Source organism: Priapulus caudatus, unplaced genomic scaffold, assembly GCF_000485595.1.
Source record: "Priapulus caudatus unplaced genomic scaffold, Priapulus_caudatus-5.0.1 Scaffold193, whole genome shotgun sequence".
Classification (NCBI taxonomy): Eukaryota; Metazoa; Priapulida; class Priapulimorpha; order Priapulimorphida; family Priapulidae; genus Priapulus; species Priapulus caudatus.
The window spans coordinates 47814-65055 of record NW_014577254.1 but is presented as its reverse complement, the minus strand read 5'-3'; the positions used below and the strand labels follow the sequence as shown (position 1 = coordinate 65055).

The 17242-nt window shown below is 43.7% G+C and overlaps 1 protein-coding gene across 1 annotated transcript in view; it reads right to left on the bottom strand.

Annotated features, from left to right (window-relative positions):
- The window catches only part of LOC106807064 (dual specificity protein phosphatase CDC14A-like), a 67982-nt gene that overhangs the window by 40524 nt on the left and 10216 nt on the right, over positions 1-17242 (bottom strand). The window contains exons 4-5 of the mRNA XM_014809290.1: positions 16374-16466; positions 12550-12629 (exon numbers count right to left, since the gene is read on the bottom strand). Coding sequence (XP_014664776.1) covers positions 12550-12629; positions 16374-16466 — 173 coding nt within the window. The remainder of the gene's footprint in view (positions 1-12549; positions 12630-16373; positions 16467-17242) is intronic.

Here is a 17242-nt window from a genome sequence, read left to right as displayed (position 1 = left end):
CCCCAACCGCCTCCCCCCTACCACCCGCCCTCCTTTACGTCAGGTGTCTCACAGCTTCCGAATAACAGTGACGTATACACTTCACGGCGTCCTTACTCCGTATCACGGATCCTCGGATGCTCTTAGTGAAAGAAGCAGTGTTGTTTTACAAACGGTGTGTTGCTCGGCACGCGCACGCGGTGGCTGTGTAGCCATGCCGCAGGAGGGCGATACATGCAGTCGATCATTCGTCGTCGATCATTCGTCAAACCGTGCAGTCAATCATCATCATCGCCTCGCGTCGTCCGTCTCGTCGTCATCGTCATCGGTCATCATCATCATCGATCAATCATCATCAACTCAATCATCATCATAGAGAGCCCAGCAGCAGCAGCAGCAGCACCAGCCGCGGCCGCCCGGGCCACCACCAGCACGCAGCAGCCAGCCAGCCAGCAGTAGAGCAGCAGTAGCCAGCAGCTAGTAGCAGGGCAAGCCGGCAGGCAGTAGTCGCAGCAGTAGCAGCAGCCAGTAGTAGCAGCAGCTAGCAGCACAGCAGCAGCACAGGCAGCAGCAGTAGCTGCAGCAGCAGCAGCAGCAGTAGCAGTCAGTAGCAGCACGTAAACAGCAGCAGTAGCAGCAGCAGGCAGTCTAGCAGCAAGTCAGCAGCATCAGCAGCAGCAAGCAGCGAGCAGCAGCAGTAGCAGAGTAGCAGCAGTAGCATCGTAGCAGCAGTTAGCCAGCCAGCATCAGCAGTAGCAGCAGCAGCATCAGGACAGCAGCAGGCAGCAAGCCAGCAGCAGCAGCAGCAGCAGGCCATCACAGCATTCAGCTACATGATGGCTCGCGTGCGCACTTGGCTTCGCCTGGCCCGCGACAATCGTGATCATTAGCTGCACGACAAAACCTAAGCGCTCTCGATTCATGCCCTCGTGCAAGAGGTTAATTCATCCCCGAGGAGCAGGGGAGGGGAAGCTGAAACAGTCAGTACAAGGCCAGCATCACACGCAACACACACACACACGCAGCTTCCTGTTGTTTGCCACGGATCATGTCTCCCTGGCCTTGGAAACCTCAGCCGCGCGAGGCAATTTGCGACTAGGTCGCTACATAACATAAAGCAGGCACTCACTTACTACACACACACGTGCGCGCGCGCACACACACAGTGACACCCGCACGACACCCCCATACACACACACACGCGCCACACACACGACACACACACACCACACACACACCACACACACACGCACCACGCACGCACGCACGCACGCCACGAGGGCACGCACGCACGACGCCACGCACGCACGCGCGCACACACCGCACGCACACATACAACTAAACACACACACACACTAGCGTGTAAGACTACACGCACTGAGTGCTTGTATTCGCGGAACATCTCACCCTATATACGCCAGGCGAGTTCAAACGCTGTTCGTAATCAGCAGCAGCACCAATTTTTTTGGCAAAACGCAGACGAACCACGACAGACAGCCAAGCGATGACCCGCCCTCGATATTCTAACCAATATCTTCTAACCTAGTAGATCGGTGACAAACGTTATTATGATTTAGATGTGACGGATGTGACGGATGCAGGCGCGTTATACGTCAGGTACGGGGGCGGTTACATGTGTGAGCGGGGGTCACGCGGGATATAGTATAGCCTTAAGGCCGCCGCACACGACTTCGATCGCTTCATCGCTTCATCGCTTCATCGCTTCATCGCTTTCATCGGCTTCATCGCTTCTAGTTTTGTAAAATCGGCTTTCATCGGCTCATCGCGCTTCCAAATACAAACATAGTTTGAATTTGGACGATCACCCGATAAAAATAAAAATCGTCTACAAATGAACGCGCAACACCTACCCGATATGACGCTTGATTTCTATCGGGGCCGATCAAATCGCGTGAAAAATCGGCTGGTGTGCGGCGGCCTTTAGTGTAGCTCAAGAACTATATAGCCCTTCGCTCTGCCACAGAGCTAGTCTTAGTGTAGCCGGCCGTTATCACCGCCGCCTCAGCAGATCATAGATCATGTAGTAGGGGTTACTCTGGGAAATTGAAAAGTGTTGCCAAAAAAATAGCCAATTGACACCACACTAATACGCACCTACAATGTGGACACCACACTAACACGCACCTACAATGTGGACACCACACTAGCACGCACCTACAATGTGGACACCACACTAACACGCACCTACAATGTGGACACCACACTAACACGCACCTACAATGTGGACACCACACTACCACCAACGGCACCTACAATGTGAACACCACACTACAGTTACACGCCACCTACAATGTGGACACCACACTACACCAGCGCACCCTACAATGTGGACACCACACTAACACGCACCTACAATGTGGACACCACACTAAACGCACCTACAATGTGGACACCACACTAACAGTTACACGCCGAAACGAAAAGCAAAGCAAAAAACAAAGTGGGACACCGACACTAACACCGCAACTTACAATGTGGACAGCACACATTAACACCGGCACGAGGCCATCACCACAAATGTGGACAGTGGACACCACACTAACACGCACCTACAATGTGGACACCACATTAACACGCACCTACAATGTGGACAGTGGACACCACACTAACACGCACCTACAATGTGGACACCACACTAACACGCACCTACAATGTGGACAGTGGACACCATACTAACACGCACCTACAATGTGGACGGGTGGGTGACACACGGGACGGAACACATGCAGGCACTTAGAACGTCTCAATAAAAATAAATAATGATAAATAAACACGAAATGTATTTACTACCAAAGTCTTAATGTTAATCTTAATCTAAATCTTAATGGCGGCATTTACAGGAAATTGTCGGCAATAATAGGTGAAAGAGAGTAGAGAAACATTAAGACTTTGGTGGTAGTAAATAGATTTCGTATTTAATTAGCATTATATTTTATTGAAACGCTCCAAGTGCCTGTGGGACGGACAGATAGCAGACTACAAATGTTTACACGCGGCTCAAGATTTCAACACGACACTGCACGCACACGTGTTTCGGCTAAACGTTTGAAAACGGAAACCCGATGTTCGCGCTTGTTTACAACTCTCGAGCAAACGAGTCTCTCCAGAAACCCACGCTTGGCTTCACCAGCAACCTTGAGAAGATGCCGAAAGTTCGCAAGGCGACGTCAGTCGACTAAAACAGGCCACCGTTCCAGCAGAACGAGAAAAATTAACGCATCGGGGTCAACGAATACTCAGTCATAGAGATGAAACTAATTCAGTCAGAATCAAGGATACTGCTTGGAATAGAGAGATAGATCTAGCTACATAATGAACGGCAGACGCACCATCCATGCAACTCTAAACAGTGTTCATGAGACGAAGGGAAGAGCACCTGCCAAGCAAGTGTCATCCATCACCGTACCCGCTACATCTAACCTCACAACATGCTCACACATAATTAGCTTGCACGATACGCGCTCCTAATTACACATGCACGCAGTGTCGTCAATAACGCTTCTTCGCGAAACCCGAAAACTCGTTTTACAACGAGGCCCCGAGGAAGATTTTGTTCTTATGATGGATGCGCTTTTGCGATTACACGACAGTCGTCAGCACATATTACGTCAGCTACTGCTTATGTATTCATCTTATTATCATTCAGTTAATTGTTCATTATTCTATCATTGGTATGACTTGAGCAATCATACTTTTATTAAATTGCACAATACGATTTGTCAACACGAAAGAAGTGAACACTTGCATGGAAATATAATTATAAGGCAAATAGTACAACACGGCAAATCCATATCTAATGAGATTGCGCACAACGCTGGGGACCTGCATTGACTGGGGACCTGCAACACTGGGGTATAAAGTTGGTATAAAATTTAAATTAATGATTTCTCGTGTTTTCCCACGCATTCTCATATTTTCTCGACCGTTCTTATACTTACTGGCACTACTTGCGTAACGCCAATTGTATACACTAAGGGTTAAGATGTCTTAGAACTCTGACTGATCATTATTTTCACCAATATATGCACCGCATTAGTCTCACCTAGTACGTCTACAGACACGAGTCATGTTGCTCGTGATATCTGTTTCCCGCTCTGGTGTCAAGAAATCCGTCATCTGGCCTTTTTTATGGTGGTAACTAAAAACATTTAGCGACCAATAAAATGCTTTTAAAATTAATTAAAACCCTCATAAAACGTCTGAGTATTTTACCGCACACGAAACGCTCAACTCTGCACTTAATTTGAACCACACGTGGCAACTATCCCCAACACAACTCAGCATGTGCCGAAAACTAGCTCAGAGTACTTGCTGCAAAACAAGTCATTTTGCGTTCATATGATACATACTGCATGGCCACGTCGATTGTAAATACAGGAGTATAAAATTATATATACGACAGCGTACTAAATATTACTCATGTACCTCCCTTACACGGTGGGGATGCCACTAATAAAATGTACGTCGGCTGAGAACTACGGCAGGTAGTAAAAACTTGATCTTGACATATAAACATGTATGCATTTTGCAACGCATATAAATGCGAGATACACTAAATACTTTGCGGCTGTACTTTAGATGCGCCTCTAATCACATATCCTAGAACTGTAATAAATAATCATATTTAATAAGGCCGTTAACCCGACCTTCAGCTTATAGGACACAAGGTGGTTTTTGGAAACTTCTTATGACAATAAATGAAAGTGTCAATGACACTGTAGCTCACCACAAAAAAGGACACAAATGAGTGAGTAAGAAGAAGTCAGTTTTAATTGAGCAACCATCGACGTACATTATAGAAACGATTGCCATCTGTATATTCGCAATAATAATTTATAAACCAAAATGAATCACAATTTGTGACCGTAGATGGCGTTATACCCGCTTTGTAGCGATGGCGTTTGAAATAAATAGGTTATGCTGCGTTCCGACATGTTTTGTAAATCTTTACTCTAATATAGACGTTTTATCGGCAGGGTGAGAGGAAATACCAATTTTGCATTAAAGTTATTGTCAATGAAATCTTGTAAAACGAACCAGACGAGTGTGACACCACAGACTGTTTGTGTCTATATAATATGCTATATAATTCGCTACGCTATATAATATGCTCATACGCCGCGAAAACCACGATAAAGCGATATAGGAGTATGTCTGTATGTATGAAGTATGCAAATAACATCAAGAGTACATAATCGGAGATCTCCTATTATGTACTCTTGATAACATGGATGTGGGAAGTATGCTGTAATACACCACCCGCAGACCCTGTTAGTTTTAATATTGTTCATGAATTATTGAAATGTTTTACAAAAAACACATTAATAAAGTACAGAGAGTGAGCATAGCGTTCAGCGTGAACGACTCACGACAGACTGTAAAGTGTTCCAGTACTATATCCCGAGAAAACACACTAACGACGAGTGTACTATACACTCCTCGCGAGGTCTTTAAAATGCAATCAAAACGAGCCGGCGTAAGGCTTGAGATCCAATATCTTGAGTGCTATTCCATGTAGGTTTCAGTATGCTTGCCTCGAACATTCATAAATACATAATGTCTCTCAGAAGAAGCTCATCGCTAGAAGAACGATGCACTGCCGGTAGCTCGCACCACAACATTTTCACGTACTTTTTCCCCCATGTGAATCAGGATAGGGGGACTACAATACAGTTAGTGTAGTATGACTACAATACAGTTCGTATATGGTTCGACTACTATACAGTTGGTACATTGCCGAGAAAATTGCTGGTATAAATCGATGCAATCTAACTGATGGCACGTCTTATATTACAGGTGTAGCAGAGCTAGCGTGAGTTCCCACACACTTGTGTACTTTTCTAATAGGAAAATATGACTTTCGAATGTGAGCTTAGACCAGAAAATGAGAGACTATATATATATATATATATATATATATATATATATATATATATACTAGTGGTAGTTTATTAGCCTTTACTACCAAGTATCTAATCTCACGTATTACACTATCGACACTGCTCCCCTCGCTATGACAGAAGCTATAGATATAACTCTCCTCGCTATGACAGAATCATAGTCTGTTTGACTAAAACTACTATTGCAGCTGTGCAGGCAAAACATACCTAGCGCTTACACTGGCCAAGTGGATGGATGCATTAATATTAACCTCTCATCGACTCCAAGACCAGTTGTCAAGGTCAAGGTAAGCTTATCGCTAAAATACCGGCATATCTGTCACGATAACTTCACCATGCATCATCATCTCAGCCGAGACCGTCATCGTCAACAACAACAACAACAACAACAACAACAACAACAACAACAACAACAACAACAACAACAACGACGACGACAGCAACAACAGCAACGACAACAACAACAGCAACGACAACAACAACAGCAACGACAACAACAACAACGACGACGACGACGACGACGACAGCAACAACAGCAACGACAACAGCAACGACAACAACAACGACGACATTAGCATAAATAACTCCGTTCACGTGCAAGCCTTCTTGATATTATCAGGAGTGGATAACAGAGATCTCTATTATCCACTCCTGATATTATCAAGAGCTAATAATACCTAGAGTGTACAACGGAAAAACGGGAAAATAGTGCTATTTCACGACAACATTATTCTACTTTATTACTTTTTTATTTATGTATTATTAGCTCTTGATATTATGTACATGTTTATGGTGTGTGGCAAACGCGTGGGAGCCGGCAGAGCCAGGCCGAATCCTGCTCCGAGTTTCATATGTGAAGGGGTGGGGCCACTGCGAACGGCACACGGGCGAACACGTACAGTTACTTCCCCCCATAGATGTGGGAGAGTACGCCACGCCTGCCTCTATACTAGTTATATACTATATAGCTAGTTTTATACGTAACGATATAGCCATATACTATATTATATACTAGATATATTCTATTCTATATTATACTATATTATATACTATATTTATATACGATATATTACTTATATTGGCCGTCTTCACGCTAAACACTAGCGTGCTAGCAACAAGCACACCGAGAAAGGTTGCACACGTGATAAATCTATGAGGCGCGCGATTTACCCGAAGAAACATATCGGTCTCGTTTGCATATCCGCACACGCCATCGCTCTACAGTCACGGGAAATACTATAGCAAGCGAGAACGACGTGTATCAGGGTACGGACTGCAAACAAAGCATACGCTCTTGAGATTAATAATAATAAAACACAATAGGGTGTAATGCTAAGCTGTTACATCCAGGCACGAAGCTTAATAGCAAGTACAATGACGCCTTCAAAATAACCAATGCCGCTTTCAGTGGAATAATCAACTTGGTAATTTTAAAATTGAATCAACGTCCAATCGGCAGCGCTCCCTTAGTATAATACGCAGAAATTTGCACGCAGTAATAATTACGCAGCTTTTATACGATATTATACTATTGCGAAACCGAAAACCACTAATACGGAACGACTACAGCCAAAAAATAACTAACGCAATAGTATACGCTCGAAATTATTCATCCCAATATAGTGTTGTTGTTTTTAGGAACTTGAAACTTGAAAACCTTCATTTATAAAGTCATAACGACTATTTCCAATAAAAATACGTAAGTATGAGTGCTTATACCATAAAGCGTATGAGTGCAGCACAATACGGTGTTGCTACTGTTGTTGACAGAGGAGATCCTGTGAACCAAGAAAGCGTATAACATTGCATTACCTAGAATCCTCAATCCCACCGCAATTCAACTGCACATTCGCCTAATGAATAAGCGAACACGGTGACAAGCATGTGGACGGATGTGACAATCGTGAATGACATGCATATACAATCCTGTACTTCATGCTCTACTTCTATAAACTACAGCGCAGCTTACCTCATTTAGAACCGTAATATATATGAGGTCATTCCAGCAACCGTCTGGGAAAGTCAATTGCCCCTATATATACCTATCGTTTAGCGTAATGTCTCTGCTGCGCCCACCTGAACCAGTATTAACACTAATGACTAGTTGTAGGTAACATCCCGGTAGATGTATAAATGGCTTGCCGCTAATGTCGGACTGCTTTCAACTCCCCTAAACGTGATGCCGGCTTTATAGATCCTTGCGCAACCAGCTATTTATCCATATCAACTATAGCTAATTATATTTATCTACACAGCTGTTTAGCTAATTATAATTCATAATATTGTCACATGTCGAATAATGTATAAAAGTAATAGGTATACGGGTCTAAATATGTGATATATTACATGTTATATATTGTTTTAGTATGGTTATTTTGAATTGAAACGAACCTTTCACGCTGAAAGTATAGTATAGCAACGGGGAACGTGACAAATTGTTGTTAAGAGTTCAGGAGTAATGCTTTGCACACATCCATACAGAGTTTTGAATAAATCTAACGAACACATCTGTAATGCATGTCAGCGACTAGCCCGACGAGAATGTGCGACTGATTGCCTATAAGTCGACGACCAAATCTTTGCACGAGTGCAAGCCTGCATGTGTAAATCGACAGAGCCTGCACCTGCATGTGTTCTTTCACCCACGTAGCTTTACCTATGCAGCAGGTTCACCCATGGGTAATTCCACGTACGTAGGAGTGGTTTAGGTTTATAGGCGTAGAGTGTTTATAAGAGCCGCCGAGGCGCACCACCCCACCGCCATGCCGGCAGCAACCAGCAACGCCGCAGCCGCCGCCCTTGACCCTCATACAGAACTGTTACAAACATACATCTGTAGTAAAAAAGCCATCAAAGGGCGCACAGCTGCATGTCTGTCTACTTAACTGAGTTACAGCCAGCGCGGAACTTTCACACGCGTGACGGCGGGCAGTGTTGAAATATAGGCAGGGGTAGATAATGACAAATGATATATATATCAAGAGTCCATAATAGAAAATTCTCTATAAATAGAATTTTCTATTATGAACTCTTGATATATATATATATATATTATATATATATATATATAATAATTTGTCATTATTTACCCCTGGTATAGGATGAGAATATGAATAGAGCAGTGGTGACGGTGACACACGAAGGTTCATCAAGCTGATTACGGAGCGAGGATGGCTATAGCTAGCAAGAGATGAGAAGCGGAACCTCTTGCCGATGCGCAAAGTAAACTCGGAAACCTCTTACAATACTTGTAGTACGTAGAAATCGTCGTAATCAAACTATACTTGATCGCATGCGCGCGACCCCCCTCTGTGTAAAAACAGCCATATCATGGCGAGGTACTTAAAAGCACATAAATAAATGATCGAATAATCTACGAGCAGTAAAAGTATCCCGGGATCGAGCTCTTAAAAATATCCACTATATCGCGCGCATTTGTTTCGCGGCGCAGTAAATGCATTATACATATAGTGCCTTCATGTTTCAACAGAGCACGAGAAGGAATCTCCAAACGCTGCGTGCCATCATAAATATGTGATTACTTATCCACGGAACAAAACGCATCCATCTAGCACGAAGTTCGCACGTATTTGAAAGAAATAATAGGTCCATTGATTATGCAATGTTGACGAATGCTAGAGTAACTAGCACCTTGTGTAGTTAAAGAAATAATAGGTCCATTGATTATGCAATGTTGACGAATGCTAGAGTAACTAGCACCTTGTGTAGTTAATAATTACATAACCTTATAGACAAACACGTATTAGTTTGTCCAATATCACTGCTGGTTACATTACAAACAAGACTTGAAATCGGTTGTTGATATGTATCAACGTATCATTTACGTGCCGTAAATGTCATCCAGGAGTCAAGCGATGACGTAAAGATTTGTGCGGCCCGTATGTTTTGGACGACAGATGAAACGGAGGTGTCAGTGGTGTAACCACGGCCACGGACTAAACATGGAAATAGAGTAAAACACACGTACTAATCACGGACACAGCCCTGACAAAAAGTTCCCTATCACGAGCGTCCATGTTTACGAAATCACTGATGATAGCATTGCGTACGGCCGAGCATGCGTGCGGAAATCTCCGGTGCACTATAAATCTGTATCACACCCGCTTCGCCGGCAGCGGTTTGAAACTGTAAACAACTGATTTTTGGTAACCAGCAGTGATATTGGACAAACTAATACGCGTTTGGCTGTAAGGTAATGTACTTATTAACTACACAAGGTGCCAGTTACTCTAGCATTCGTCAACATTGCATAATCAATGGATCTATTATTCCTTTAATGGCTTATTGGCTTCACTAGAGAACCGTATAACACGACTTTAAAATAGGTGCCGGCGTGGGGGGGGGCACGCCGGCTTTACTTGCAAAGGTTAGCGGTGTTACTTTGGTGTACGCACATGCATGCACATGTGTTGACTATTAAGCAACACGCTTCTCTCTTTTACAGAAGGTTTCTTCTCTCCAACGCGCGCGCAATCCATGCGTGCTTTTTACCAAGAATCGGGGCGAACAAGAAGTACTTTGTTAGTATAACAGCTGTGCCGCCTTTACGTAGAGAGTCCGCCGTGATTGAGAGCTGAATCAGACAGACTCTTCCTAGGGTCCCTGACTGACAGCAATTATCCCCCTGCATGCATGCCCGTGTGCCATGCTGCTAATATTAGCAGTCATATAGATGCGGACATGTATCAACTGAAATAAGGAAGCCGACCAAAGCTATCACCATACCTATACCCGTATGTGTGTGCATGTGTGTGTGTGTGTGTGTGTGTGTGTGTGTGTGTGTGTGTGTGTGTGTGTGTGTGCGTGTCTTGGGGGGGGGGTCTATCTGTGTTACGCGTAGGTGATCGGCGAACGTTGACGTAGATGTATATCCCACACCTGTGTATCTCATACCAGTGTATTCCCACACCTATGCGGACGCATCATCAGTATGCAGTGCAGTCCGAATTAGCTAAGTCGCTAGATAACAATCACGATTCAATTTACTTTGATATCTTTTAATCCTGATTTTCACAGATACATAACAGCGGCGTAATATAAATTTAGATGTGAGTGTGTGTAACACACGTAACAGACCCGATTCATCGTCAATCCGCACGATCGAAATGAAACATATGAATAATAATGATACTGCGGCGAAGATTTAGGTCAAAATTGCAAAACGGCGCGAGTGATCGAGAGCGATCGAAACGTGAATCAACCCTTCTCAATCTGTCAATCGATTTATTCCCTCGTGGGGTGAAATATTTCCTACGTGGCATGCTCAACTAGAAATTGATTTACGCGGACACTCTGCATCGCTGCGATGCCTGCAACATTCATTCATTCTGAGCCACTCATGTCCTGCAAAAACCCCAACCCGCCGGCTAGCTGCCAAAACAAAATAACAACGAATAAACTAAATTAGGACTAACGCTATTAGGACCTGAACGATGCGTAAAGGATGAACACTGACGCCTCCTGCTAACATTCTTCACGGGGTGAGGATTTTAATTGCCAACAGACACGAACCAGCCACGTACCGGCCATATATCATACCGCATTGCACAGTAAATATACGCCTCTCCTGGTTCACCACCGCCCTGGGAGAAACAACCAGCTAGATGACATCAAGAGTAGATAATAGGGATCGCTTCCCTATTATCTATCCCCTTCCCTATCCCCTTATCAATTCGCTTCCCTATTATCTACTCCTGATGACATCGTAGTCTAGCCTCACTAGCAAGAATAAGTGCGGTTGTAATGCTGACGTCGCCAATGCTATACGGCGTTCTCTTAACGTTGCCCCCGGAATAACTTTCGAAGAACAGTGATTTTTACCATTTACCAACACACGTAACAATCAACCGTTCGCCAACTTCCTGCAAGAAATACATGCGCGGCTTTTGCAAACAGATTATATACGCGTTGGTTCGCCGCTTCAATGTCATGCACAGTGTCACCTGTAATCAACGCGCAGGTTTATGGAATGTCTACGTGTACGTGTACGCCTATCCACCCCCATCGCGTGCATCATTTACTGTGCACGATGTCACGCTGCCCGGCTGTTATGTGCGCAAAACGCGTTGATATGCCCGCGGGGAATATATGATCTGAATAGCAGGTGTACCACGATCACTGCTGTAGTCTAACGATGAGATGCTTCCCGCTAGATCTGTCACCGTAACGCCTCTTCCAATGTAAATACTTTTTCAGGCAGATTTAAAGCGTATACGGAGAGAATGTTTATAGCAGACGCGCACGTGCGTCGGTGTCGGAATGCGCTGACAGGGAGAGCCGGGGCATTTAACCGCAGCCAAGCTGTAGGATCTCACTGCCAAATTAAAGGTCCACACACATTCCCTAGCTCTCACTCTCAGTCTCACTGCAACATCCTGCCCTCCCCCTCCGCCGACAGTAACAGGTCACCTCGATGCACATGTGTCGAAAAACACACGTGTCAGTTAACTGCCTTGAGTAGTCGTTGAGTTTAATGATCGATTAAATTCGGTTCGGATTCATCAGTTCTTTCACTCGTATAGTTTCAATCCACCCACTTATAGTACCAATCCACTAAGGAGTATACGGACTGGCTAGAGTGAGTGAAACGCATCAAGTGTGAACATAAATCGAGCCGAGACGGACTTACCTGAAGGGCAGGAACGGCTGGTTGTTGCCGGATAGAAAGGGCCTGCACGCTTCCTCGGGAGTTCGATTCAGATATATCACCTGCAAACAACAAGGAAAGGCAATGAAAACTTCAGTTGAGTAAATGCTCGCATGTAATACCTGTATTATAACGAGATTACTATATAAACACAAACTTACGTATACTCACACAGTAATTACAGACGTGTGTATACGTACGCGACGGGTTACAATAGACAGACAGACACGCCGATGACACAGGATTGATTCCATGATCAGGATCCTTGTGCATTTTAAACTATGTTCTAACTATATTCTCTAACAGTAGCATGGCCTCCTCAGTCTATCAGCGCGGTATGTGCTAGACTCATCGGATCAGGGCTTGCAGGCAAGCGATCGTTTAACCCGCCCCACTTCTACTAGATTCTATACTACCACGATCTCCTCGCCGCCTATACAACCTTGGTTTTATGCGATGTGCGAATCATTGCTTTGAGGCAATATACTAATCACATTCCTGACCCCTGCACAAAACTGAGCACACTGACAGCCGGAATGTCACGTTTCACCAATGTAAGCAATTGTTCGAACATTGGAACTTGTGCTGGATTAACGAACTGTCTCTAGCGTAGCTATATATCCACTGCCGTAATGTTCAACCAAATGAAAATCGTGAGCCCAGCGGCTGTAACAATGCCAGCGATATACGGTGGATGACAGCTGAGCTAGTATACGGATACCTGGAACAACCTAGATCTGTATACACACCGACTAAACGCTACCAAGATGACAAACACTTCTGATTTTTTATCAGCATCTAGGGTTAGGGTTATGAATAAATTTTGGATTAGCGTTGGGTTTATCACTGGTGTTAGAGTTAGTGTTACTGATACAGTTGGAGTTAGTGTTAGTGAAAGTGTTAGTGTCAGTGTTAGGGTTATTGCTGTGGCTATGGTTAGGGTTAGCATAGCCATTTGCAGGCATGTACCTCACATTTATTGTTGATACACACACACGTTTACGCGTGAGTTACAACGTAAAACATATACTGGACACATGCATCTAGCGAGACTAACTTCACACATCGGTACGGGCGCCATGCTGCTGTATTTCTCGCCACACCTCTGCGGTTACTGGCTTGTCCGTATACCCGATGTAAGTATACGCTTGAGGCTCCACACCCAGGGTAAGCACAGAGACGACTGACGTGTACGTGCATGCACGCACGATGACGTTACCCGTGACGTCACGTGTATAATTTACGACTATGTATACATACAGCCAGGCAGCGCCCGTGTAAACATATGCACGTATTAGTTAATGCACGTAAGTCTCTAGTGGAGGTTAAACAATTTAGTATTATGTGGGCGTATGCGTTAAGTCACAAACGTGTTGTCGCACACACATGCGGGCCACTATATAAACAACAGCGGTAAAACCTGACTCCTAGATGAACCTCAAGGAAATGGTTGCAGGCAGTTTGCCAAACGGGTTGAGATTTGCATCAGAGCCGGTTCAACCTCAGTCACGAAGAGACACGGACACGGGAGTCTACTGGTGTGCCTCTACGAATCTAACCACCTTCGTGCGCGCCCGCGGCTCAAAGACAAAACAAATCTATCTATCCCCAACAGCCGAACAGGACATCCCTTTATGCGATTTTTCTTTATTTAGGTCGAAGGTGGGCGAATTTTTATTGGCAAATGTTCAAGATGCGCCGATTCATGTGGTCACTAACAATGGCGGTAAAAGGGAACACTGCCCCGGGCTATTTTCCCGCTTTCACTTTCACGTGGGCAAATAGCCGAGTTTTTTTCTCTCTCTCTTCTGCACGGGGAAAGAACCGGATCGCGAGGTTGGTTTGGGAATGCTTACGAGGGAAGATGACTTACCTACCTACCCCTCGGCATTATGCAGACTCAAAGTCACCGTGCAGTCAGGCTTTAAAAACACTTTCAAGATCACAATATACCTCGTGTATGCATGATCCTATGTGTATACACGCTGTCTATTTGAACAGCACATATCTTGGACTGTGCCATCCACACCTATATACAACCTGATAGATTCCCTCTGGGATTTAAAAAAAAGTTCGGGCAGGTTTTCACTAAGACGTCGAGCTACACACCGGAGCCTGATATGATTACTTTGGATACACCTGACATGTTAGCTACCAGATTCCTCCATTATATTATATTCGTGTGCATTAGGTGTGGATGAATTTTAAATATGCAGTTAATATATAATTAATCTACAACTGTATTGCATGCACTGCGTCTGATCATTCGAGCTACAATGTAAGTGATTACAATGAAAAACAAATAGCTGCGCACAATGGAAGATTTTATACAATTGTGATTACAACTGCAACTGAAATTGTATATGATTGCAATTATTGCATATGTTATTTTAATTGTACACCATAATTCCATACAACAACTGTATACCCTGCATAATATAATTCTATACATACCAACACATATAGGATATACTACAACAGTTCTGTTGGATAGTTTCCGTACAGGGTTGTGTAACTTGTGTTCTTCTAGATGTGAGTTTGTTTGTTCGCAAATTTCGCCATGTTTTGCATTGATTGCCATTAACTTCAACATTCAGCTCGTCTCACTGCATGGGCCCGGGAAGCTCAATTAACAAGTCAGTCTTGTTGATATATATATCACATAATTTCTACATGAAGCATGGAATCGCGGCATTGCAGATGATCCACGGGTATTAACTCTACGTGTATGCTTAAAAGGCTTGTGAACACATACTGCAGCACAAGCACTTGGAGCGTTTCAATAAAATATAATGCTAAATAAATACGAAATCTATTTACTACCAAATTCTCAATGTTTCTCTACTCTCTTTCGCCTATTATTGCCGACAATTTCTTGTAAATGCCGTCCAAATGCTCTTCTGCAACACCCATGTACACAGCACGCAAGCTGCCGCACACTGACACATATATTATATATATCAGAAGTAGATAATAGGGAATTCCCTATTATCTACGTCTGATATATATAGTACCACTGCAGCTTGGAGTCACTTGCATTCGGGGGTATTTTTCTCTCTGCTCTATGAATGTAGGGCTAGTATAGATTTGCTGACAGTCATACACCAGACAAGTGCGAGATTAATGACACTGTAAGTGTGTCGCACGCTGCCGATTACGCTTGTCCGTCATCAGGTGACAAACATCATAAAACATGCGAGTAATGAGAGACAGGAAGAGAGCTATACACAGCAGTAACATGAAAAATAAATCACACACGCGCGCACGCACGCACATGCAAACACGCGCGCGCGCACACACGCACACACACACGCACGTACGTACGTACGCACGCACGCACGCACACACGCACGTACGTACGCACGCACACACACGCACGTACGCACGCACACACACACACACGCACGCACGCGAGCGCGCGCTGACATGGCAGGGTGAACACAAAAAACTATACGGCTACACTAACCTACTGTGAAGCTATAACATTGAGCAGCAAAACTTTAAAACATAGTTTAATTACCCCGAATACTTTCGGGTTATATAATACATATATATATATATATATACATATTATAATATATATATATTGAGTATTTTATTATTTAAATAATATAGGATTGGTATGGTCAGAAATGGTCAGGGCTGCAGCAAATAGTGATGTAATGTATCTGAAGTTCCAAACTCTCTCAAAATGTCTAAAAATTCCTCAGAATTAAAGTGGGCAGGATTCTCAAAAGGATTCAAGTAGTATTTGATGATAATTATAACGCAGCACAGCACACACACAGATTCATGTCCTGCCTTACCTGGTAAGCACCAATGAGAAATGCAGCATTCGGCCTTTTCCGTTGATCCTGCGTTGTGTAATGAACTATCTTCTTTTTCGCTAGAGAGAATGACTGCAATAGAGAAATGCATACTCGTGTTAATGCCTAGTACAAGAACAGGTCGGTATTTCGGGATCTTTTTCTGAATTCCTAAATATCAACACAATGTGCTTGGGCTCAAGTAATATGCCGGTACACACTAAGAGACCGTCCACAGATCGCACACATGTACTTTTGCATTAGCATCGTCACTGTATATAGTTACTGCGGTCACGTTTGTATGTATACATTCTCCCTATTTGCATAGACCTAGCTTCCAACTTCATCATATCAGGTTTTCTACGCAAGTGCAAGAAGATATGAGATAGTAATATTTATTTTACCCACATTCCACTGTCTATATTACGAATATATTCATAATATATGCATGGAAATAAAGTGAAACTACAAAGATACAATATTATATATATACATATATTATCTATCTATACTATAATTTGGCTAATCTTGTGTGTGTGTGTGTTTGTGTGACCTCGCTTTTCTCCGTCATTTGTCACTCAATTGTCACTCAATCGCGGTAACTGAAGATATATTCAGAATCACCACGTCTGGGAGATGGTTCTGGCTGAGACAAAAATTTAAACAAGTTAAAAAGTTAAAAACACATAAAAAAACCTATTCCTCAATAGATGGTGCTACATCTAAGATCCCCCCTGAAAGTTGAAGCATTACTACACTGTATCCCCCCCCCACACTGCAGATTCCCCCCTGCTTTTACTTTCACGTTCACTCTGCTTTGCCGTACACCGTACTGACACAGTAGCCAGTGGCCAGTAGCTGTACCAGTG